Source organism: Anguilla rostrata, chromosome 2 (genome assembly GCF_018555375.3).
Source record: "Anguilla rostrata isolate EN2019 chromosome 2, ASM1855537v3, whole genome shotgun sequence".
Lineage (NCBI taxonomy): Eukaryota > Metazoa > Chordata > Actinopteri > Anguilliformes > Anguillidae > Anguilla > Anguilla rostrata.
The window spans coordinates 33,060,907-33,086,812 of NC_057934.1; the positions used below are offsets into that span (position 1 = coordinate 33,060,907).

Here is a 25,906-nt window from a genome sequence, read left to right on the forward strand (position 1 = left end):
GTACTTCATCTGCATAAATGGATGCTATGCAAATGCTATGTAAAACGTTGTGTAAATCGCTCTGGATTAGAGCGTCTGCTAAATGGCAAATGTTACATAAGGCTTGACTTTGTGTCCTAATTTTCACAAATGTTAACCTGGTACATGGTCACAGGCACATGAACGTGCTTTAATGTAACTGAGGTTTTCAGGTTTTTACATGTGAAAGGGATTAATAAAGAGAATTACAGAAGATATTTGAAGTTGAGTTCTGCCAGCAGCACAAAGAGAAATTAGTTGAAAATTAAACCCCTCTCCATACTGTTTCTACAGAACCTTTCAAGACGTTTCACTCTGAGTTTGTGGATTACCTTCTTCCATTCAAACTACATGATATTTTACGAGGGAGTTGGAATAAGAGTTATTTTCACCCTTGACACGTCTCCAGTTCTACTACACAATGAATCTATGGTAAATGGACTGCATTTATATAGCGCTTTTATCCAAAGCGCTTTACAATTGATGCCTCTCATTCGCCAGAGCAGTTAGGGGTTAGGTGTCTTGCTCAAGGACACTTCGACATGCCCAGGGCGGGGTTTGAACCGGCAACCCTCCGACTGCCAGACAATCGGTCTTACCTCCTGAGCTATGTCGCCTCTATATTTTTAATGATGGTATGTTGAAAAAACAAAGCTTTTCCGAGGGTTTAGATCCCTGCTTTTGAAATGATACCAGCGCACATTACTCGCATACAAAATTTTTATTAAAAAAAAAAAAAAGAAAAACTAAGGAATACATTTTTTTTCACATGAAAGAAAAGGCCTACACATAAGGATTAAGGCAGCCGCTTCGTCACAGAGGAGGCGTGTCGTTGAGGAACAGCGGCGAAGACGCGTTCATCTGCCTCGCGGGTCTTTCCCCCCGCGTGGTACGGAAACGTTTCCAACGTTTCCTTTGCGGAGGGTGACGTGGCGATGGGGACACGGTCTCGCAGGCGCTGGTTTTGGGGGGGGGGGGGGGGGGGGTCGGGAAGTCGCCATCGAGCTCTACAGGGCGGCGATGGCCTTGGCCGCCACCCTCCTTCCCAGGGGCAGCGTGAGGTCCGTTATGGCCAGGACCACTTTGGGTTTGGCCAGGGCGGGCAGCTTCACCAGCTCCGACACCTGGGCACGAGAACACGGGGACACACGCTCAGGGCTCGGTCAAGGGCAACAATGCGAGTCACACTGCACCGGGCCCAGTAACTGCACAGGTAATGTGATGTACTGCGTCAGCTACGTACTGCCACAGAAAACACGGCTCTAGACAGAGGCGGAACCTCGCGGCTTTCAGATGCGGGACGGCAGAAATCTCAGCTATCGCCCCATTTTTATTCGGCCCATTAACAAGTGGTTTCTTTTCATTTCAGCTAGCTAGCGCCCTTTCTCACCACCAAACAGGCGATTTACATCGTAAACGGTAAGCGCCATCCGTCATAGCATCATGAAGAAGGACTGCCATGGACAAATTAAATGAAAAGAAACCACTTGTTAATGGGCCGAATAAAAATGGGGTGATGGCTGAGATTTCTGCTAGCTAGCTAGCTAGCGATTAGCGGTCTCTCACCATGGTGAAAGGCATGAACTGCAGGATGCTGCCGCGGGTTCCCTGCTCCAGGCACTCCACGCACTCCTCCATGAAGCTCTGCACAAACTGCGTGTGCGGGCCGGCCGTCTTCGAGCCCAGGATGGACGAGATGAGCAGGAACAGATTCGCTGCAGGAACGCCGACGACGAAAAGAAGAAGAAGAAAAAAAGGGACAAAGCTTGAGATGTGCGCCACTTCCGGACACCGGTGGCTGAGCGCGTGGAATTCGGACGTGTTGGAAGCGCGCTGCTCTTACCGAGGACTCTGTTGAGGGGGTCTCTCATGTTGACCGTGTGAAGCTGGGAGGCGGACAGGGAGCTGCTCATGGTCCGGTCGCCTGGAGAGGGCAAAGGGAAAAGGTCAAAGGTCAAGGTGACGCCACCGTCCGGCTGAACTGACGTGAGGGGGGAAGGTGGTGCGTGTTCGCGACTGTGCCCGCGTGCTTATGACTGTGCCCGCGTGCTTACGCACGTAGCCAGGCGACCGGAAACCAAGTCTACAGCTTTGGACGTCCCGCGGTGCTAAAAGTACGTTTCCACTTCCCTTTCGACTGGACGAGAGAGCGGCAGCTCAATGACCACAGACGCAGAGCTCGGGTTTTACCGGTGAAGTCGGCCAAAAACACAGACAGCCAAACGGATGAGGCCCTTTCATAAAAACAGGCATGGTTCGGTCGTTGTGTACCAAGGAACTGACACCGCAACATACACCATCTCCTCTGGTCACTGGAAATGAAGCAAATACTTAAAGGGAACCTTGAATGAGTAAAGAGTGAACCTCGAGGGGAACAAAGGAGGATGCAAATGAGTCTGGTAAACCGCGCTCCTTGCAAGTCTCTTTTTTTAACACCAAGTGGCATTTTCCAAGAAATCCCCTCGGCGCACTTGAAGTTAGCATCGATTTTAGCCGAATGCTGGCCCTCCATATCATTCGACTCGCAATCTGCAGGTCCACGCAATCGACTGAGATTTTAGAGAGTGAAGCAGCCCTGAACGGAAGGAATTTTGCATTTCCAGCAGAAGCAGAAGTGTCCTTATCCGACAGGGGCAAAGGGTTGAAGACACTGACGTCGCCTCGGATAACAGCATTACGTCAGATGGGCTGGCAAGGAAAGTCCATATTCACATTCATTTTTAACCGCCTGTAACTGTTACAGCACATTTTGCAATACTGCAGTTCCTTTCATGTTCATCTGACATTCTTCAGGCTAACAGGCGGAAATGCAGGAAATGGAAACTTAGGCTGCTCTGGAACAATGATAAATGACAAGATTTTTGGGAAATCTGGCACCCTTCAAATGGAATACAGGTCAACTGGACAAGTCCTGCTGCAAGACTCCCGCTCATTGCGCCAAAAATAACGTTTCTCAGCAATTCCAAGTTCCAACAACCTTATAGAGAATTAGCCCTAACGTAATGTACTTTCAACCTGAACTTCAAAATCGTTCATTAATTACTTCCTTTTCTCTCCTATCATGATGGTACACACCCACAGCATCAACAAAAGAATTTGCACTTATGTTCTTCAGAAATCCGTAAAGCAAAAAAATATAAAACACATATTTCCTTATACCAGTGGTCTCCAACCCTGGTCCTGGAGAGCTACAGGGTCTGCTGGTTTTTGTTTTCACCTAAAATCAGCACCCAATTGAGACCCAAGACACCAGGTGAGTTGAGTTAACTGTGTAATCAACTGCTCTAATTGATTCATGAGGTGCAGAGTCACTATGAGAACCAGCAGACCCTGTAGCTCTCCAGGACCAGGGTTGGACCACTGCCTTATACGTTTCACAAAGTTTCCCTTGTATGTTGGGCACTTTTTAAAGATGAAGTTATAACCACAGATGTCTTTTGTCTCCGGAAGTCTGGGTCTGCTGACAAAATGTAGCTTTAATTTATGAAAAACTATTTTGGGAGCACTGAGCAGCATTCAAACCGGGTGCATGGCCAGCTCAGGGGTTCTCGAGCTGAATTTTGTCCTAGGCAAATGCCCCTTGCACATCCTCGGTGCCTGTGTAGTTCAACTGGAGTGGGCAGTTTAGCTGGAGTGAGCAGCTTAGGTGGAGCGAGCAGCGTAGCTGGAGTGAGCAGCCTAGCTGGAGTGAGCAGCCTAGCCGGAGTGAGCAGCCTAGCCGGAGTGAGCAGTTTAGCCGGAGTGAGCAGCTTAGCCGGAGTGAGCAGCGTAGCAGGCGTCGTGCCAGTCTGAAGTCTGAAAATGACACAGCGGGAAACCTCGGGCTAGGAGTTTCCTCTGAGGTCAGCGATCCTTGACACAATCAGCCTGACAACAGCAAAAAATTCGCCACAGCGGACACGACTGTGCAGATCTTGTCAGAGCCTGTCCTTTCCAAGAAAGCCATCAGTGCAAGACATGAGATCAGGCTGGTGGAGGCCCTCCTAATTCAAAGGCTAATTTAAGTCACAGCGCCTGCGCTATCCTTTGCCCAAATATTATATTTTGAGCTAAACCAAAGCGACGTCCTCTCAATCTTATTGACGATACAATCTCTCATCAATCAGCCATTTCGGGCTCTCTTGCCGACAGCAACGGCAAAAGCGTGCATTGCGCTGAGGGAACATGCGAGGCAGAGCGGAAAGCAGCTCACGAATCATCCTCTTTCCCGCGCAATACACTCCTGGTGCTGTCACTACAATGGAAAGGACTTAACGCCACCAGGACAATAAGGCAGACATGATACAAATGCCAAAAATAGGACTCCGTTACGCAAGCATTTTCCTTCCTCTTAGCCGACTCACTTCATGATACCAAATGATGTCATCCGTGCGCAATACGACCAAGGGGATTGTGGAAATATGAGTAAAACATACATTTGGGGTAAATATGGCCTTAAAGTGCGGATATTGATGGACCTCGATCCATATTTTACAGCTCACCACAGGAACCCATCACCACAGTTCATTTCGGCCCATTTACACTGCACAGAACAGTTCCGGAACCATCCACACACTATCAGGTACTATCAGGAACTTGTGTGGTTCCTGGAATGCCTTCCTATTTCTGCTTCCACTGAACTCGGAGGACTGCAACCATGACAATGTGGAAGGAAGTGACAGCAAAGAAGATGCCTGTTTTTACATAGCCTAGCTTTCTCTAACAGTATTTTGAGAAATTCTTTGAGAAAAAGAGAAATTCTCTTGATTGTGAATCACTTTGTTAGAAATATGCCAAATTTCCAAATATGTGGGGTGGAACAGAGGTCACAGTGAGCATCACAGGCAGGCTTGGTGAGGCGATCTTTCACACGGAGCGCGGCGAAAGCGGGAAATCCGACTCTGCTGACCAGTTCAGCAGGATTTTCGGAATAATTACTCAGTGACATCAAACTGCAAGCAATAAAATCACAGATTTTATACAAGTTATAGTTACGTGCTTATGCTTTATTTCCTGCAATTATGCATCTGTGGTCATTATTAACATATCTGATGCACCACTTTAGCCAATGTGTCAAATGTAGTAACATTAACTAGCTATGCTAGCTTTAATGCACCAGAGACCACACCCACCTAATTCAGTCATAACGTTATTTCTTCGAATGCAAAGTTCTTTCTTCTGGCAGCGCTGACGTCATTGGCCATATAATATAAATATATGCTGCTGCAAGTAAAAGCTTATTGGTGATAAAGTCAAGTCACATTTATAGATTAATTTGGTAAGGCTGTCCTAAATTAATTTCTTTCAAATTTGTAACCTAATTTGGAGTTACCGGGTACTTAAAAATGGCAGTTGGTTTGCCAGGCGAAAGACGATTCACAGGAAGTTTGCGGTTGACCATTCAACGACGTACAGGACTGCTAGCTCCACCCCATAGTTCCTCATACCTTTGTTTGTACCTCTCTCAAGTAGCGAAATTTAGTTTTAAGAACTATACACGATAAGCCTCTGCTGGAAATGGATCCAGAACCCAGAAGCCGTGATCTTGGTTTCACAGCACTTTGAATTGCCTTGTTGTTGAAATGTGCTATACAAATACACTTGCCTTGCCTCACAGTACGGTATGGCGATGGAAAAGGGCCATTAGTAAAGGAAGGGGAGTGGTGGGGGGGGGATGCCTTTTCCAATGCAGCCGCAAAGGAAGTGGGTATTGCAGGGGTATACTTCTCACCTGGGCTAGACAGGACGACGGGCTCATCCTCATTGGAGCTTAGGAGTCGCATCAGCTTGGATGGCTGTGTATCATCCAATGGGAACAAGCTGCTGTAATCCTGTGGCCAATGAGATACCTCAGACTTCAACACCGCTGATTTTAGATCTGACAGTTACATGTAAACACATTGATATTACTTTGTATTGCACGCTTCCATTAATGGGTTCTAATGCACACACAAGCTAACACTAAAGAGTCACAGAAGCCAGATGAAATGGCCTTCACTTATTCAATGGAGCAGACCAAAGGTTTCCGGAGAAGTGTGGCGAAAAGAGGAAGTACCCAAGCTAACTTTCGAAATCACAAGTTAGTGGATTGCAAACAGTGGAGACAACACAATCTATTTTGCAAAATCATACCCATTGCTTTCACACCCTGGAGTAACTGCGTCCTCTACAGTTCAGAAGTTGTAAGAACTTGCTAGGCATAAACCGCACAAATTCAAAATAATGGTCTTCAGCAGGTATGAATGACTTTTTAACCATAAAATTACAGCGCATCTTGTCCACCTGGTTTTACCATCATGCTTGTCTATTGAACCTGAGCACTGGGGACTAGAAGACTGCTATTTCTAATATGGATAATCACAACTGCTGTATTTTTTCAACTGTGATGAAGGATTGTATGCATGATGACAGGGTATCCTTCAGTTCTCTACCAAACCCAGATAGAGAACGGTACGTTTGTTCTACTGAACGCACTTCATGAATCCGTTGCCGTGCGCGAGCAAGCGTTTGACCGTACGCATGTGTGTCTGCGCGTGTGTCGTACCTCAATGTCCTCTCGCTGTCTCTTGCGCTGGCGGGCCGAAGCCTGCCCCTTGTGGTGGGAGGAGTAGGAACTGAGAGCGCACCACACGGACAGCCTGCGGACAGAGAGAGAGAGAGAGAGAGAGAGAGAGAGAGAGGGAGAGAGAGGGAGAGGGAGAGAGAGAGAGAGAGGGGGAGAGAGAGAGAGAGAGAGAGAGAGAGAGGAGAGAGGGAGAGAGAGAGGGAGAGAGAGAGAGAGAGGAGGTGAGTCGCGGGCACGCTCTGCAGGCTGAACGCGGGCGCAGGGGGAGGGGGGGAGGAGGCGGCGGCGTGCCCGCGCTCTTACTTGGCCAGGGCCTTGCCCGGCGGGTCGGCCAGGCTGTGCCAGTGCGCCGAGTCGGTCAGCAGGTTGGGCAGGATGTGGCCCAGCAGGGTGAGGGTGATCTGCTGGGTGTCCAGGCAGAAGATGCTGTAGAGCAGCTCCACCGCCCGCATCGCCCACTCCTGACGCGTCTCCTTCAGCAGCTCCTGAAAAAGACACACGTGGACATGCACACACACACGCGCGCACACACACACACGCAGGTATGAGCACACAAACACATGCACGCGCACACACACACGCACGCACGCACACACACACACACACGCACGTATGCACACACAAACACACGTACACACACACACGCACGTATGCACACGCACGCACACGTACACACACACACACACACACACACACACACACACACACACGTATGCACACGCGCACGCACGCACACAAACACACACGCACACATTAATAACGTGTAAGTGGCCCTGGATCCACATAATTCCGATGCAGCTTTCCAACCAATGTAATTATTTTGCCAACAGCAAGCGAACACTATGCTATACTATGCACTAAGTCGATGCTAGCCTACCAGTAACCAGCAAAGAAATTTAAAGAAATTACTTAAATAACTTACGGAAATTACTAATGAGAACAGCAGCAACAACACAACAAAAATATTTACAGCGATATATACAACTGTACAAAACAAGGAACCGTATAATTTATTACACTGGAAATATAGCTGTGTGTGCGATGTTGTAATTGTGCGACGGGTCGCTAAAAACCTTTTTGTACAATTTACCCTCTCTAAAATCCCCTCAACCTCCAGTATGTTCTCTACTCATTCTTTATATTCCCGTAGGAATTTTCTACTGTTCAACTCATAAATTTAACCTACATCATGTTAACTGTTATAAATATTCCAAGCACTCCATGCTGTTACTCTATACCAGTGGTCTCCAACCCTGGTCCTGGAGAGCTACAGGGTCTGCTGGTTTTCATAGTGACTCTGCACTTCATGAATCAATTAGAGCAGTTGATTACACAGTTAACTCAACTCACCTGGTGTCTTGGGTCTCAACTGGGTGCTGATTTTAAAGTGAAAACAAAAACCAGCAGACCCTGTAGCTCTCCAGGACCAAGGCTGGAGACCACTGCTCTACACACTAATGCTGGTACTCTACGCACTCTAAGCAGCTGCAGTAGCAAACACACTCCGCCCCAGGGCCCTGCTCCCCAGGGCTCTGACCTTGACCAGGTTGTTGGTGAACCAGAAGACCCCGCCCATGTGGAGCAGGCTCTCGAAGAGGTGCAGGGCCCGGCTGTCCACCCAGGCCTTGCGCAGGACGGCCCGGAACTGCTTCCCCAGCGCCTCCCGGATGGGCTCGCGCGCCGGCAGCAGGTTCCGGTACGGGACGGGCTCCTGGCCCTCCACGGGCGGCCGCAGCGCCACGCCCGTCTGCTGGAAGACGTCGGCGCACATGTGCTCCAGGATGGAGCTCATGATCACCACCCTGGAGGAGGAGGAGGAGGAGGTGGTGGGGGAGGAGGAGGAGGTGGAGGAGGAGGAAGAGGAGGAGGTGCACACACGTCAATTCAGGCACAGAAACAGCCACAAAGTTAATCTACTGATAGCAAGCTGCCTGTAGGGGGCAGACTAACAAGCTTTGAATATATAACCAATGACTTAAAATTGGCCTGAAAAGTATGTACGACACACTTTAGCCAAGCTACTGTAAAGGGGAATGGTGCTCAACAGCCAGGAGGACCACTATAAACGAGCAGACGCTCTCCCACAGCGGCTCCGTCTCTCCGGGCCCTCGCACCGCTCGTTGTAGAACTGCAGCGTGTTCTCCCCGTAGAGCGGCGTCATCAGCTGGCGGATCATGGTCTGGGGCTTGTCCCGCTCGTCCAGGCCCAGCATGCGCACGTGGGCCACCAGCCAGGCCACCGCGCAGATGGCCATGCTGCACACCTTCCCCTTGATGTTGTCCGTGATCTTCTGCGCTCGGGGGGGTGGGGGGGGGGGGGGGAGAGAGGGAAGGATGAGACCGAGAAAGGTCATGAGACGCGCGCGGGCAGAAATCTCGAGCTGTCCAGCAAACAGAATAAGGCAAAAGGAGTTCTGTACCGAGACGGAGGCCACGTGCGTACATCCTGCCAGGCGTTCAAAAATCAGCGGCGAGGTCAGGAGAACGTAAACCGAGACTCACCTGCACCGACTCCACCGAAAGCACCCCGTTCTCCCAGGCGTTCAGCACCTCCAAGATGGCCGCCGGCGTGCTGAGGCAAATCTCATGCCACTTCATCTGACTGCGACAGAGGGGAGGGGAGGGGAGGCCAACGTGAAACAACTATACCGTCCACCTGGTCGGCATCACATGGTGAGAGTGGGAGGAGGACTACATCTAGCCCTTGACCCTTGACCCTTGACCCCTGGCAGGCAGAGCAGAAACGGCCACTCACACAAGCTTCATCTCGGAGGAGTTGTTGAGCAGGGCCACCAGGCTCTCCACCTTGCCGGACTCGGGCCTGAAGCAGGGGTGGTCCGGGTTCAGGGTCTTCCCCTCCTCCGGCATGCAGGTCTGGAGCCAGGTCTCGAAGAAGGGCGTCTCCCCAGAAGGGCTGGGGTCAGACAGGATCACCTGCAAGGGTTGGAGGGGCAGGAACCATCCATAAGCCAAGACAGGCAAGTAGGCTCACTTTCACAAATGACAATACGCAGAAGGTGAAATAAAATATTCTGTGGAAACCGGCCACATTAACATGTTCTTCCGAGGCATAAATTTGAACAACACAATGATGACGTCGGACAGGAAAACACCGGGTAGACCAGTACTGCAAGTAAACAGCATAGCTATATCAAGAACTATTTTTATCAAAGAGGAATCACATTCACTAAAGAATAGTTGGTCAATACATTCAAGTCAACACAGAAGAAAATAGAATAAATGCAGCATTGTGCCAAAGGGTTTATGGGTAATTTCCAATTACTCAAGCGCAATACAACAGTCACTGTGACCAATTGTGCCCACAGGCCAGTTTTATGAAGTGAGCCGATCTGCTTATAGATTTTCAGTATTTGTGAACACTGACTGCTGCTGCTGCTCAGTTACAGACCAGCATTAAACGGTTCAAATTCAGACGGAATGCTCTATCCTCTCCCCTCCTCGACTTTTCCATTTCCTTAGGGGACACCGTAGTGACATCATCACCCTGCGCCAAGAATCTCGGAGTGATGATGGACAACAGGCTGTCCCTCTCCAACAACATTGCAGCAGTAACCCGGGCATGCAGATTTTTCCTATACAACATCCGCAGAATCCGCCCCTTTCTCACCACCTACTCAACCCAGCTCCTGGTCCAAGCAATGGTTCTATCCCGCCTGGACTACTGCAACTCTCTCCTGGCTGGACTACCGGCATCTGCCACCAGACCCCTGCAGCTCATTCAGAATGCTGCGACTCGTCTGGTCTTCAACCTCCCCAGACACTCCCACGTAACTCCCCTGCTCACTACCCTCCACTGGCTGCCTGTTATAGCTCGCATCAAATTTAAAACATTGGTCCTAGCATACCAGGCAGTCAAGGGATCAGCCCCAGCATACCTCCACAAGATATTCAAACCCTACATGCCAGCCAGATCCCTCCGTTCTGCTACCTCAGGACGCCTAGCATCTCCCCCTCTTCGCACCTGCACTTCCAGAACATGTCTCCTGTCTGTTCTGGCCCCACGATGGTAGAATGACCTCCCTGTGGAGGTCAGAACAGCTGAGACTGTGACCCATTTCAAACGACGACTGAAGACCCACCTCTTCAAGCTGCACCTCTCCCCATCCCTCCCTTCCCCCCTGTAAATGACTAAACTTAGGGTTGTAACTAGGCAGCTGTTTCATAGGTGACTTAGGCGCATCAACTGTCTAAACGACTACTTGTATTTTTATTTATTTTTATTTTTCCATAAATTGCGTTGTTGCCGTTCTCGTTGTTAGTGTTAATCAGTTTAAACCATCAGGGTCCAAGCTGAACTATGCGGTTGTTCCCTGTACTTGGACCAGTACTTCTCTCTAGGGGTTTCCTCATACTTGTTCCTGGTTATGGTTATACACTTTGTTGTACGTCGCTCTGGATAAGAGCGTCTGCCAAATGCCTGTAATGTAATGTAATGTCGGGAAAGACTGCAAAGTGACTGACCTCAGACCCGTAGGTCTGCACCACGTGGCAGAGCATCAGGAAGGATATGTCGAACAGCAGGGCCCGAACCGAGGCCGACTTGGCTGCAGGAGACCAGGCAGTACAACACACTCGCATTAGCACTGGAGCTCTCCCACTCACATTAACACTGGAGCTCTCACACACACATATTAACACTGGAGCTCTCTCACACACATTAACACTGGAGCTCTCTCACTCACATTAACACTGGAGCTCTCACACACATTAACACTGGAGCCCTCTCACTCACATTAACACTGGAGCTCTCTCTCACACACATTAACACTGGAGCTCTCTCTCACTCACATTAACACTGGAGCTCTCTCTCACACACATTAACACTGGAGCTCTCTCTCACTCACATTAACACTGGAGCTCTCTCACTCACATTAACACTGGAGCTCTCTCACCCACATTAACACTGGAGCTCTCTCTCACACACATTAACACTGGAGCTCTCTCACTCACATTAACACTGGAGCTCTCTCACTCACATTAACACTGGAGCTCTCTCACACACATTAACACTGGAGCTCTCTCTCACTCACATTAACACTGGAGCTCTCTCACTCACATTAACACTGGAGCTCTCTCACTCACATTAACACTGGAGCTCTCTCTCACTCACATTAACACTGGAGCTCTCTCTCACTCACATTAACACTGGAGCTCTCTCTCACGCACATTAACACTGGAGCTCTCTCTCACACACATTAACACTGGAGCTCTCTCATCCACATTAACACTGGAGCTCTCTCTCACACACATTAACACTGGAGCTCTCTCACTCACATTAACACTGGAGCTCTCTCACACACATTAACACTGGAGCTCTCTCACTCACATTAGCACTGGAGCTCTCTCTCAATCACATTAACACTGGAGCTCTCTCACTCACATTAACACTGGAGCTCTCTCACTCACATTAACACTGGAGCTCTCTCACTCACATTAACACTGGAGCTCTCACTCACATTAACACTGGAGCTCTCTCACTCACATTAACACTGGAGCTCTCTCACTCACTCACATTAACACTGGAGCTCTCTCTCACGCACATTAACACTGGAGCTCTCTCTCACACACATTAACACTGGAGCTCTCTCACTCACATTAACACTGGAGCTCTCTCTCACTCACATTAACACTGGAGCTCTCTCTCACACACATTAACACTGGAGCTCTCTCACTCACATTAACACTGGAGCTCTCTCACTCACATTAACACTGGAGCTCTCTCACTCACATTAACACTGGAGCTCTCTCACTCACATTAACACTGGAGCTCTCTCACTCACATTAACACTGGAGCTCTCTCACACACATTAACACTGGAGCTCTCTCACTCACATTAACACTGGAGCTCTCACTCACATTAACACTGGAGGTCTCTCACACATTAACACTGGAGCTCTCTCTCACACACATTAACACTGGAGCTCTCTCACTCACATTAACACTGGAGGTCTCTCACACATTAACACTGGAGCTCTCTCACTCACATTAACACTGGAGCTCTCTCATGCACATTAACACTGGAGCTCTCTCTCACTCACATTAGTTTATAGACCAGTTCTAGAGGTCTGTTTTTGACCAGTTTTAGAGGACTGCTTTTAGACCAGTTCTAGAGGGCTGTTTTTAGACCAGTTCTAGAGGGCTCTATCACTAAGCAACTGACCAGAACTTATTTTCAAAACACGGAAGTGAAAAGTACAGGCAGCAGAAAAGCCTCAGAATCCTGAAGTGTCCCTGCTTGCAACAGGCGAGAGAATTTCAGAATGAGTTGTAAAATGAGCAGGGATGATTCATCGCGGGGGGAAATACTCACATCCTTCACCGGTGATGTGCTTGGGAAACTCATTGAGCCTGGAAAGCAAAGACCAGAGATTCACGTGCAAGACAAAGAAGCCCGTCTTTCATAATTTCCTTTTTCCCCTCCCCTCGCAAGACCGACAACCACGCTGTTACAAGAAGAGGAGCACCACGCAAAGTGAAACTTACATGCTACCGGGGCTCAAACTTTGAAGTTAATTTACTTATTTGTTCATCGATTTATTTATTCATTCATTGAATTTTACATTCCACTTTGCAATGCCCCGCCACTGCCAGGCCTCCCGTCAAACGGGGGGGGGGGGGCTGGTGGGAAAAGCACGCCCTGAGTCTCACTTGATGAACTTCCTGGCGAAGGACTTGAGCTTCCCCGTCGCCGCGGCGGCGGCCAGCAGGAGATCCAGGCTCTTCCCGGACAGCATGTGTCCCAGAACTCCCAGCAGCCCCTCCGGGGACTTGGAGTGATCCGCGTCCACGGTCTGCAGGGGGTGCGAGACAGAGCGGGGAGGGGGGAAAGGAACGCCCTTTCAGCATGCTAGCTAGCTTCATTCTGGCCGTGACTTTCACTACATGGGTGCCAGTGAAGGCGGAAGCACTACCGAATGAACTGGAAATACTGTTGGAACTACCAACGTGTAAAACAACGTAGCCGTGGCCAAACTGATTGACTTGAGGACCGATTTGATTGGGCAAGACGCTAGAAGTCCCTCACTTTTAAGGCCAAAGAAAATAAAATGTACATTGTGCTGTATGGGAACCTAGTTGGTACGCAAGCATCTGTTGAGTGAAAACACGGAAGGAAATCAGCGAGGTGCTCTAAGTTCACAGGAAGTGGATGCAACTGAATGTGAAACTGGACAGCAGGGTACAAGAAAACCCCCTACACACAAACTAGAAATGCCACCTTCGCGATTGTATGCCCTCGCCAACCAGCAGCCAGGTTGGATACAACATGTCATTACTTCATCATTTTATCCTATTAGACATTTGTGTGAAACTTTGTCATAATTAGCGCATGACCTCTTGAGTTATGGCCAAAAACGTGTTTTGTGAGGTCACAAGTGACCTTGACCTCTGACCACCAAAATCTAATCAGTTCATCCTTGAGTCCAAGTGGACGTTTGTGCCAAATTTGAAGAAATTCCCTCAAGGTTCCCTGAGATATCGTCGCGTGATCGACGGACAGCGGACGACGGACACGGACAGCCGGCCACGGGTGTGCCCGCGAGCAAAAAGGCCAATAGCTCCACCTCAGTTCTAGCCAATAGTTGGCACCAAACTGTCGTGCATCTTGACCAATGGATTGTCCGCTAGGCAGTAGAGGCGTCATAATGTGCATTTGCTGCAGATTGTCAAATAATCATTTTAAACATCTGCAATGCCACTTTGGAAGCTGGCTTATTATAATGAGAATATGTTTACATTTGCATTCCATAGCACAGAGTGGGTGGATTTTTCAACAATCTCCAATGAACACCAGACCAATGGAAAAACGGCTCTTCGGCATTGAAACAAACAGCATATGACATCAGAATAATGGCATTTGCTGAGTGAAAAGGTTTATTTTTTTACTTAGTCACAAAATTCATGATTCTACTACCCTACATGTCACTGCAAGTCATATAGTTGTTGTGTTAGTCAGTTTGCCAAGATTTGTTACTTGAAGCAGTTATATAGCACTGGTCTTCAATCCTGGTCCTGGAGAGCCACGGGGCCTGCTGGTTTTTTGGTTGTTACTCAGCACTTGACAAGCACAGCGATTGTTCAGCGAGAGCTGGCGATTACACGGCCAACTCAGGTCACCTGGTCTCTTGAGTGTGAACTAGTTGCAGATTTTAAAGTGAAAGTGAAAACTAACAGGCACTAGGACCCCACCAGGACCAGGGCTGTGAGAACCATTAACCACAACAGTAAAGGGGATCCTATGGCAGTGACCGCTGGATCAGACAGGGCGAGTGAGGTGTACCGAGTGTGCTGTCCTGTGCAGAGGGGGTGGGGAGGGTGGAGGAGGAGGAGGAGGAGGAGGAGGAGGAGGACGGGCACCTTCAGGATGTTGGTGACGGTGGGTTCCGCCCGCAGGATGAGCCCCGGGTTGGGCTGAATGTTTGCGTTTTCGGCTGTCTTCAGACGTGGGGCGTACTCCCTGTCCTCAGCCCTGAAGAAAATCAAAGCACGAGGAAGGACAGGCAGGTAGAGAGAGAGAGAGAGAGAGAGAGAGAGGGGGAGGTTGAGAGAGAGAGAGAGACAGCAAGAGAGAGGGGGAGAGAAAGAGAGAGGGAGAGAGAGAGAGGGATGTAGAGAGAGAGACAGCAAGAGAGAGGGGGAGAGAGAGGGAGACAGGGAGAGAGACAGAGGGGTAGAGAGAGAGAGACAGAGAGAGAGAGGGGAGAGGAAGAAAGAGAGAGAGGGGGAGAGAGAGGAGAGAGGGAGAGAGGAGAGGAGAGAGAGAGCGAGAGAGGGCGAGAGAGGGCGAGAGAGGGCGAGAGAGGGCGAGAGAGAGCGAGAGAGAGCGAGAGAGAGCGAGAGAGAGCGAGAGAGAGCGAGAGAGAGCGAGAGAGAGCGAGAGAGAGACCACAGGAAGGGTGCCAGCATTGATAATTGAAGACAGAGAGAGAATGGAGGAAGTGAAAGAAGACGACGCGAGGAGGAGAGAGGAGAGCAACAAAAGAGCGGGAGAGAAGAATGAAGAGGGGTCAGCGCCGGACTTGGGCGAGAGACCGGGGGGGGGGGGGGGTTGAAGTTTCGCATTTCTATGAGGTCACAGCTAAAAAAAAAAAACCAGGGGGGGTTGCCCCCATACCGTTTGGCGGTGAGGTTGGCGGTGTTGGCCTCCGACAGCAGACCCAGCTTGTTGCACTCCTGGAGCAGCAGGCTGAGACAGTCGCAGCTGCGAGACGACAGATGTTACATCACAGCCACTGATCTCACACAGCCTTTTACATTTGTATTATTTTTCTCATTACATCATATCCATTTACACAGCCAGATTATAGATAGGCTGAAGCGATTCAAGTCCCTCACACAAGGGTACAAACCTGGGAATCGAACCGGGGACCTTTAGGTTACAAGTCTGGTTCCCTAACCGTTGTACCACACTGCCCCCTAGAGAACCGTCAGACGGCTCCAAACCCACTGAAATGCGCGTTCTCTGACAGAGACACCTACTTGCACCTCTGGTCGGCCTTGTCCAGCAGGGGCGTGAGTTTGAGAAGGTACTCAAAGGCCACGTTCACGTCCTCCATGAAGTCCTGATATCCGGAAAAAATGGCGTTTGAAAGAAAACAAACTCTGAAAAACAGTGGCAGTAAGTGTCTGTGTGCAACAGAGGACATTTCAGATTTTCCTGGTGATTTGCTGGCTTTAGACCACAAACGCCTGAATGCCCATACACCCACCCACCACGATAAAGCCTACAGAGATCACCAGAAACGTCTGAAAATATCTAAAGTGCCCAAAATTGCACACAGAAACTGCCAACCAAAAACAACTAAAACTAAAATAAGATTATGTTTTAGTCTAAGAAAGTTAATTATCCCGTTAAGTTTGATCTCATAAAAAGGATCTAAGGTAATAAGTATTGTGTGAAACCTGAACACAACTCTACCTGTACCTTCTCTCCCTGGGGATACTTCTTCAGTCTGAGGAGGACTTGGGGAATCTGAGAGACGTTGAGAGAGAGTAACGGAGAGCACAAGGACGGTTCAGTGAGAGGCAGCGGTTCATCGCGAGGAACGGTTACGCGAGGCGGCGGATCAGAAGTGTTTGACCGCACTCTTGATACCAACCTTAAGGAAGGTGAAGGCGGTCCACTTGAGCTCCTCCGTGCCCTCCGGAGACTCGATCAGCCCGGTGAAGCAGGCCTTCCAGATCTCCAGCACAAACAGGGGGGCTGGGATGCGCTGTGGAGGTCACACATGCACACGAACGCGTGCACACACACACACGCACACACACACACACACACGTATGCACGCACAGACACACACACACACGCACGCACACACACGCACGCACAGACACACAGACAGACACACACATGGATACACAGACACACGGACACACAGACACATACACTTAGTTGCCAACCATAATGTTATGTTATGTTAAGACACAAGGACCCTGAAACATTACCACAGCCAGATGATTGATTAGCTAGCAGCAGCCAAGCCCTTCTGAGGCATGGCCAGATTACATCCTGACAGAATAAATCACAACAGGGCCAGGCAAAAAAACCATAATAATAATAAGCAGCAAATATTCAGTGAGAGCCATAACTAACATTGCTCACATGCAGCACGTGGTCTCATCTATTTTACCGTAACCCTGCCCTACTTGGCAGTGAACACCACCACTCCTTTCTGTTGGGTGCCGATAAGCCAATCAAGAGCAAGGCCATGCAGCTTCCACGTGATCATGTGACGTGTTTTTGGTGATCACATGGCCGGGTTTTCCCTGGCTCAAAATGAGGCAGAGGCGGTACTTCAATCGTGATCACGTGACGAAATTTCCCACATCCTGTTAGCAATGTGAATGATACTTTTTTTAAAGGCCAGTAATGATCACAAGGTGACTATACTAAGCCTTTTCGCCCACTCCTCCTCGCAAACTTGCTTTCAAAAAAAAATTCGGCTACGGTATGTGCACGGGCCGTATCTGCAAGGTTGAAAACACTAAGCCGATAGCATGTCATTTCGGAAACCTTTTTGAAAATACTGGACGTGCTTGGGCGCAGAAGAACACGAGATTCAGGCTGCCTGTATGAACCCCACGAACTCTGACCCCATACTCTGCGCACACGGTGCTGTAGTTCTGAGTTCTTCTTCGAGAGCTTCTTCTTCTTTCCTGGTGGACTGTGCTGACTGTAACACAGCACCAAACTGGAGTAATGCCGCCGCTGCAGTTATAAATGAGAGAAATCCACCGAGGCGGCACTGAATTCGATCGAGGCGGGCGCCTCAGAAGTCTCCATCCGGGATGAAACCTTGCATGGAACACGTATGACCGTGCTTCCGACCGTCATGTCAACACCCAACACACAGGAATGATTTTTTTTTTCCCCGGGCAACATCTCATGAGGCCTCTGAACTTTGGAGGTTCACTGCTGCATCAGACTTTATTTGACTTCAGTAATTTTTCAACGCACTCAAGAATACTCTGTCATTTATTAGCTTTGTTGCCCAGCACTAAGTCACAATGCTCTTAACAGATTTTTGTCTAGAGTCAGGTTCAAGAGCGCAAGCGTTCGAGGAAAGTTGCACTACCGAAGCCATCCAGCAGAGGCGCCGTTGCTGCCAACACACCTGCATCCTTTTGATCATCATCAGCTGCTCCACCAGCGGCTGCGTCTCCCCAGTCAGGTTCATGGTACCTTCCAGCATGATGAAGGCGTGGACGGAAGGGAAGGAGGTGTGCAAGGGAGGGTCGGACTGCACTGTCAGCATCTGGGGGATACTAAAGGTGGAAGGGGGCACTGTGTTATAAGCCATGGTCAAGTCACACCGATCCTTGTGCAGAAATACACACGGAACCAACAACAGATTAGGGATTGTCAAATATCTTTTGCCTATCAGTAGGTAGAAAACATACAGGCATATATGTCACTGTATGATAAAATGCAGACCAAAAAACACTTTGATGGAACTATATGGAGAATGTATAAATCCTATATAATCAATAACGAACAAAAAACTATTGTACAATAGAAAACTAAAATTATACTGAATTTACATAATTATGTCACACCACCAGAAGTTAGCCAGATATGTACGCTCTTAGAAAAGACTTCAGAGAAGTCTTCAGGGAGCCATGCGCTTTCAGTCAGATCTGGAAGTAAGAAAATTCAGCTCGTCAACCAACCAGAGTGTGTGCTCTTACCTCTTCACCAATGACAGGCACTCCTCCAGCTTGCTTCTGAGTGTCTGATTGGACAGACCGCCGAGGTTCTCTGACACTCTGGACACAGCTTGCTCTACGCTGGACCAAGAAGCTTATTGATTGAACAGAAGAAAAGAAAGACTTGTAAACAACCTAAAAACCAGTTATATGCTCTGGCTGGCATAAAATGATATGGGTTGAGCTTAGTGCGTGAAAACATGACAGGAGAAGTCTCAGCTGACACACACACACACACGTACACATACACACATGCACATAATTCTGTGCTGTTATACTCTCACACACTAATTTTTTCTGACAGTCACTCCCTCACACATTCTTTGTCTTTCTCTCTCTCATACACGCACATAAACTGAGACACACGCACACGTGCACAGAGACGCACACACGAGCACAGAGACGCACATGCACACACACGCGCACAGAGACGCACGCACACGCGCACAGAGACGCACACGCGCACACACGAGCACAGAGACGCACATGCACACACGCGCACACACGAGCACAGAGACACACATGCACACACGCGCACACACGAGCACAGAGACGCACATGCACACACGCGCACATGCACACACGCGCACACACGAGCACAGAGACACACATGCACACACGCGCACACACGAGCACAGAGACGCACATGCACACACGCGCACATGCACACACGCGCACACACGAGCACAGAGACGCACATGCACACACGCGCACACACGAGCACAGAGACACACATGCACACACGCGCACACACGAGCACAGAGACGCACATGCACACACGCGCACATGCACACACGCGCACACACGAGCACAGAGACGCACATGCACACACGCGCACAGAGACGCACATGCACACACGCGCACATGCACACACGCGCACACACGAGCACAGAGACGCATGCACACGTGCACAGAGACGCACATGCGCACACACGAGCACAGAGACGCACGCACACGTGCACAGAGACGCACGCGCACACACGCGCACAGAGACGCACGCACACGTGCACAGAGACGCACATGCACATAGGCGCACGTGCGCACACACATGCAGAGGCGCACGTGCGCACACACACACACACACAAACACACAAACACATATATATACACACGGACACACACGTGCACACACACACACAGGCACACACGCACACACAGACCCACACACACACGCACACTCACACACACACGCACGCACGCACGCACGCACACGCACGCACACGCACGCACAGTGAGGACTGACCCTGCTCCTCCAGGCGGGCGATGTGGATGAGGGCCCTGTTCTTGGTGCTGAGCAGCAGGCTCTCCAGGCGCTCCTGGCAGGCCCGGAGGCTGGCCTCGCCCGCGCCCCCGGCCTCGCCCTGCTCCCGCAGCCGCTTGGCGTACCAGGCGCAGCCCTGCAGCAGCCAGACGGCCACGCCCAGCAGGGCGCGGCACAGCCCCATGCACTCCTCCGCCTTCCCGTGGCAGCTGGCGCGAGCAGAGGAGAGCGCTGGTCAGCGAAGGCCCGCACGAGGCCCTGGCGCTGTTCCCCACGCAGAGCGCCGCTTCACCTAGCATAGCGCCATGCTACGCACGTCTTAAAAATACACCCAAACATAGCCCCGCGCTACGCACCAGAGGGATCAACACGCATGGGAACCTCTGTACCAGCACCCAAACATAGCCCCGCACTACACCTCTGTACCAGCACCCAAACATAGCCCTGCACTACACCTCTGTACCAGCACCCAAACATAGCCCTGCACTACACCTCTGTACCAGCACCCAAACATAGCCCTGCACTACACCTCTGTACCAGCACCCAAACATAGCCCTGCACTACACCTCTGTACCAGCACCCAAACATAGCCCCGCACTACACACAAGAGGGATCTCAACACGCATGGGAACCTCTGCACCAGACCATCCATTTATACAGCTGGACATTTACTGAAGCAACGCAGGTTAAGTACCTTGCTCAAGGAAGCAACGGCAGTGTCCTACCCAGGAATCGAACCTATGACCTTTCGGTTACAAGCCCAGTTCCTTAGGGCGTAATAAGGGCTGGCCGTACCTGAGCTGGTGGGAGAACATGTCCATCAGTTCCAGCAGGGACTTGACGCACAGCTCCCGGGAGAAGTCGTCAAACTGGGGAACGCAGAACAGCACCTGTCAGTCATTCTGACACACTTCAGACCGCCCCTTATATGAGCGGCGACAGTGACTGGGGGACCACTCAGTTTCGTTTCGCAAAACTTGCCAAAGTTAATGTATTAAAAACCCACACAGAACATTACAGACATTTCTCCCACTTGAGATGAATTGGCTGAAATTATTCTGAATTAGACGAATGGAATTTAACCCCAACCCTAGTGCCAAGGAACAAACCAAAAAAAAAACACAAAATGTGCACCCACCTTACTTACTGCCGTCAGCACACTTGAATACGACACCATCTGAGGGAGGGAAAGTTACATTTTAAAGAGATTAACTCACAGACCCAGACAGTGAGGTCTTCCAAAAGCGTCATACAGTGTACACTCCTCAGCAAAATATTTAAGAACTAATAATACAGCATATATCATTACTTCTAGAAACTCAAGTGTAAAACGCACGGTTACAGATAAGATGACGCCGCTCATCGAGTGGAGGGTCGTGTGCCTGTCGATTCTTTCCGTTGAGGATGTTGAAGACGTTTACTTGATTGGAATTATGATAACAGGCTTTCTGCTGTTTGGAGCTGGCAGCATCCTGATTTATCGCAAAATGCCGAAGGCGTTGGCAGCACTAATTGGGAAGCTGCCCGCCATTGAGGGAACGGGCAGGGCTGTCAACACTCAGACTCAAGCGATTTGTGAGCTCAATCGCAAACTGGATGCGATTGGATCGCAAATTCGCATGACGGATACCAACTTGGAGAAGTTGTCGGTTCGGCTCACTGAAATGGGCCACTAATTCGGATGATTGGAACAACGCTGAGAGAACCACAGGACTAAAGGTAGACGAAAAATGCAGAAGTCTGCCTGAACCCAAAACAATCCTTATCCTCATTGGCTCCCCCACATCGGCCTTGGAAGGCTGATATCTCTCCACTCTCCTGGATTGTTATGCAGCCAGATGCTCGGCCCTACCCCCACCTCCCTGCTCCTATGGAACTTTGTCTCTGGATCAGGACTCTTCGAGGTTATCTCCACGGCAACGGCCGTGTCCTCGTCATCAGTATCAGACGGCAGAGACAATGTTGAGACTGTGGTGGAGATGAAGTCCATGGACTTACACACACACGCACATGAAGACAACACACACACCACCTCCTACTCAACGCCTTCTTGGCTCCCACCCCCCCTCCCTCCCCCGTTACAGTGCAGTCTGCTGAGGGTTGATGCGCTGCGCCTGAGCGGCTGCGCGCTCCCCCCAGTGTCTGTGCTGCGACACTTCCCCTCCCCGACACCCTACCCCCTACCACATGTGCAAGTCTTCGAGTTTTTGTTGTAATGTTTGTAATGTTTGTAATGTTTTTATGATGTTGCTATGTGCTGAGGTTTTTTCTTCGTTTCAATGAAACGAGTGCCCTCTCGTTTCATTGAAAGGACTGTTTTTCTTCCTCCTCCTTCCTCCTGTCCTCTCATTTCTCATCTAATAAGTTGGCGCCGCAGATGGCTGCCTCGGTGTGTTGACCAAAGCAAATTCCTCGTATGTGTAAATGTACTTGGCAATAAATTCGATTCTGATTCTGATTCTGATTTGTTTGAAAGCTCCTCGAACCAAATAAACAGTGATCGCTCCCCCACTCTCGCAACCCAGTTCCCTCTGACTGCAGTGCTGGGGTCAGCCAAAGTTCTAAGGACCCTTCCTCCTCCTCACCTGGGAGCTGATGGCGTACTTCAGATAGGACAGGATCAGGGGGTTGGGCGATGGGCCAATCATGGCCTGCTCCAATAGAGCCTCTGTACAGGAAGACAGGCACGAGTCATACAGCTGTTATTTTGTCATTTTCAGTACTTATTACTATATATATACACAATACATACGCACACACACATATGTGTATATATATATATATTCAGCTCAACCATGTTTTCTTCATTCGTCCGCAATATTATGAATATCAGAAGGCAATAGACATGGCTCGAAAACCTTGACTGTTCTCCATCTCTAGCATTAATAATCAGACAGGTGTTCAAGGATTTATTTGGGCCTCCAGATCCCCATTTGCCCCTGGGGCATCTTCCAAACCTCTCTGGGCCAGTGAATTAAGATTTTCGATGGCTTGGGCCAGCAAAGTGTCTTCCTCCAGCACGTGCTTGTGCACGCTACGTTTGGGGACTGCGTTCACACCCTCGCAAGCTTCACTGTGAAAATCATGAATAAACCTGTTCACTGTGCGCCATTTTGAGCAGCACCACTTTTCCCCGACACGTCCTGGACCAGTGGTTACAATACTGGGGCTGCTGGACCAGAAGGAAATTTGTAAGGGAAGCCCCGTCCTTTCTTAAGGCTGGTGAATCCACTTACACACAGCATACACCAGGACTGCCCCACCATGTTCCTGGAGGTCTATTATCCTGTAGGTTTTCACTTCAACCCTAATTTGGCACACCTGTTCCTACCAATTAGCAGTTCAACAAAACCTCCAGCTGCTGAATGAGGTGTGGCTTTCTTAGGGTTCAAGTGAAAACCTACAGGACGATAGATCTCCAGGAACCGGGCGGGGCAGCCCTGGTACACACAATCCCAATCTACGTCACTCGCCATTTTCAGTTGGACGCCATTTAGAGAACACAGCAATCAATAAGAGAACACTGAATAATTCCCCTTACCGTAGCTAAAATAATCACATGTATACGGTCAGAACAGAATCGCTAACAAGTGCATCCCGACATCTCCCCCCCCCTCACCACTGCCCACACTGACCTGCCAGGTTCAGGTAGTCCCATTTGGCTCCCTTGGGGAAGTTCTTCTTGATGTTGATGGCCCACTGGTAGTCACTCCAACGCTCCTTCCACGCATGCAGAATGGCCTGCTTGAGGTTGACCACCTTCATCCTCCCGGGAACCTCGCGCAGTCCGCCGGCACCGCTGAAGTACCCTCCGGGGAGTCCGACGCCGAGAAGAGTGCACAAGGCTGTCCCAAAACAAACTAAACAGAGCGCACGCAGACCTGAGATTAGCACAGTAGACTGATTAGATGATCTTAAATACACGGACTGAGCATTTGAATTGTTGAGAGAGGTGGCAGGGAGTTCAAAATGTGAAATAGTGTTACTGTTTTTGGATTACAGGAAATCCTTATGAATTCTCCTTCACATCTTTCCTTGACCTCATGACGTTTTCCATCAAGGTCAAGGAAAAGTGTTTAGGAAAAGACACAGGACGTCATTTTTTTGACTATTCGGACGCAACCCAGAATTGCAGAAAGCCTGGTTTAAGTGAATGCAGCATTGAAGATGAATGGTCAAAAAACATTGTGCATCTTGAATGTACTCCAAATTAAGAAAACAGAGGAATTTTGAGAGTTGAAGGCAGAGGCTGGTACTGAATTTTCTTCAATGCATTCAATGACACATTCTGTTTAGGACATGCACCCATATTGTCTAAAGCAGAGGTTTTAAATCTTGTCTGAGGAGGGCTGGTGTGGGTGAAAGTATTTGTTCTAGCCCAGCACTACAAAATTAATTAACTAATGGGCTAGGACAATAGCTTGCAATCAACTCAACTCACCTGGTGTCTTGGGTCTCAACTCAAAACCAGCAGACCCTGCAGCCAGGGTTGGAGACCACTGGTCTAATGGTTTTCAAACTTGGTACAGGTGACCCATTTGTATATGTTGGTTTTGTTACAGCCTCTTGATCAATTAAAGTTTAAGGACATTTTTGGTTAAATTCTACCATTATTCCTTCTATTTTTTAAGATTTAAGGTTCGGTTCATTACATCAGAAGAATAAAATTCCCATGTTCACACTGTGCTTATTGTGCTACATTACAAACAATTACATTAAAAGGTAAATTATTTTTAACATATCAAAGTCAAGACTGAAGTGAGTCAATAGGCTTCTAACTGGTCATCCTGTGTACATCTGGCCACTAAAACTAACCATCTGGAAGATAGAGTTCAAAGACAAAGAAAATGATAAGGAGTCGAACCTGCACTGTGTCAATAAATTGCAGGAAATTAAACTTTCTTTCAGTCTTTCAATCGGTCCAAAAAGTTTGTAACCTCTTATATGTAATTGTTTGCAATAAAGCACAATAAGCACAATATGAACATGGTAACTCTATTGTTTATGGCTATTTTTGACATGATGTGGCTAAAGTTGGTTAATAATCCCTCTAAACATGAAAATCAACTAATTAAGAAAATTTAACAACTTAAAATTCTGGTATTGCAATTGTGGTTGGAACGAAAACCAGCATACACAGGGGTACTCCAGGACTGAGGTTGGGAACCACTGCAGTACATAACTAACTTACTAAGTATGCGAGTTAAACGAAACCTGGCGATCAGTTCCTTGAGCAAGGTATTACACATCTAGCCAGTTAGATACGTAGTTTAGTTATTTAATAGCGGATAACAGTTAGAACATTTCCAGTTTCCCTTCGATCTGTATTTATGTAGAAAAAACTGGCTAACATGCGCCCCCTCCGCGAAACACACCTTTACTGGTCAAGAAAACTAAGGAACGCAATGTTCAAAAGGACAGACACTATGCAATTTCTTCCATAAAATAACAGGACAACAGTGCATTACCTCTAAAGACGTCTTGACTTTTGTATATCGTCTTTCAGTCTTCGTTAACAGCACTCGACCGAAACAGCATTAGCACACCGACAAAACGCCATGTTTGGCTCAAGCATCCCTGACGCTGATTGGATGTAAATGTTTACCTTGAATATACGACCATGTGATTGGTTAAATATAAAAACATGACGGGAGACTTTTGAACTACTGCTCTTTATTAGTACCAATGTAGGTGGACAGTAACAATGCAGTTTGTTGTCCTAAAACCCGAAAGTAAGTTATCATTTTGAGCCGTGGGTTTCCCTCGGCAGGTTTGCAATGCTTTTCTTCCCGTAGGCATCTCTATTACTGTAACAAGCTTAAGAGAGTGTCACGTTTTGTTCCACGACATACGTTAATA

At 48.9% G+C, this 25,906-nt stretch overlaps 1 protein-coding gene across 2 annotated transcripts; it reads right to left on the bottom strand.

Annotated features, from left to right (window-relative positions):
* Window positions 1-724: 724 nt before the first annotated feature.
* Window positions 725-25,645, bottom strand: med24 (mediator complex subunit 24). 2 transcript variants are annotated; one of them, XM_064321708.1, is made up of 26 exons: window positions 25,516-25,645; window positions 23,683-23,907; window positions 22,633-22,715; window positions 21,186-21,224; window positions 20,843-20,916; window positions 20,030-20,256; window positions 18,769-18,880; window positions 18,195-18,345; window positions 16,680-16,793; window positions 16,505-16,552; window positions 16,060-16,142; window positions 15,695-15,781; window positions 14,938-15,037; window positions 13,231-13,373; window positions 12,893-12,930; window positions 11,044-11,126; window positions 9,317-9,495; window positions 9,064-9,163; window positions 8,677-8,852; window positions 8,100-8,364; window positions 6,866-7,047; window positions 6,542-6,635; window positions 5,729-5,828; window positions 1,862-1,942; window positions 1,585-1,733; window positions 725-1,142 (listed from the first exon to the last, which is right to left on the bottom strand). In XM_064321708.1, exons 2-26 carry the CDS (start codon window positions 23,810-23,812, stop codon window positions 1,026-1,028), a joined length of 2,955 nt encoding a protein of 984 aa, XP_064177778.1. In that variant the 5' UTR covers window positions 23,813-23,907; window positions 25,516-25,645; the 3' UTR covers window positions 725-1,025. The 2 variants fall into 2 exon arrangements, with proteins under 2 accessions (XP_064177778.1, XP_064177777.1); XM_064321707.1 differs by having other exon boundaries at window positions 16,499-16,552.
* Between the last annotated feature and the right edge of the window lie 261 nt (window positions 25,646-25,906).

What these genes read in the sequence shown, in the direction of transcription:
- med24 (XM_064321707.1), bottom strand. Translation starts at nt 23,812, where the DNA reads ATGAAGGTGGTCAACCTCAAGCAGGCCATTCTGCATGCGTGGAAGGAG. An exon ending in CCCAGGGAGAGAAGGTACAG is followed by an intron (nt 16,143 to 16,498) that starts GTAGAGTTGTGT and finishes TCCGGATATCAG; the next exon opens with GACTTCATGGAGGACGTGAA. An exon ending in GCACATCACCGGTGAAGGAT is followed by an intron (nt 11,127 to 12,892) that starts GTGAGTATTTCC and finishes GGTCTCCTGCAG; the next exon opens with CCAAGTCGGCCTCGGTTCGG.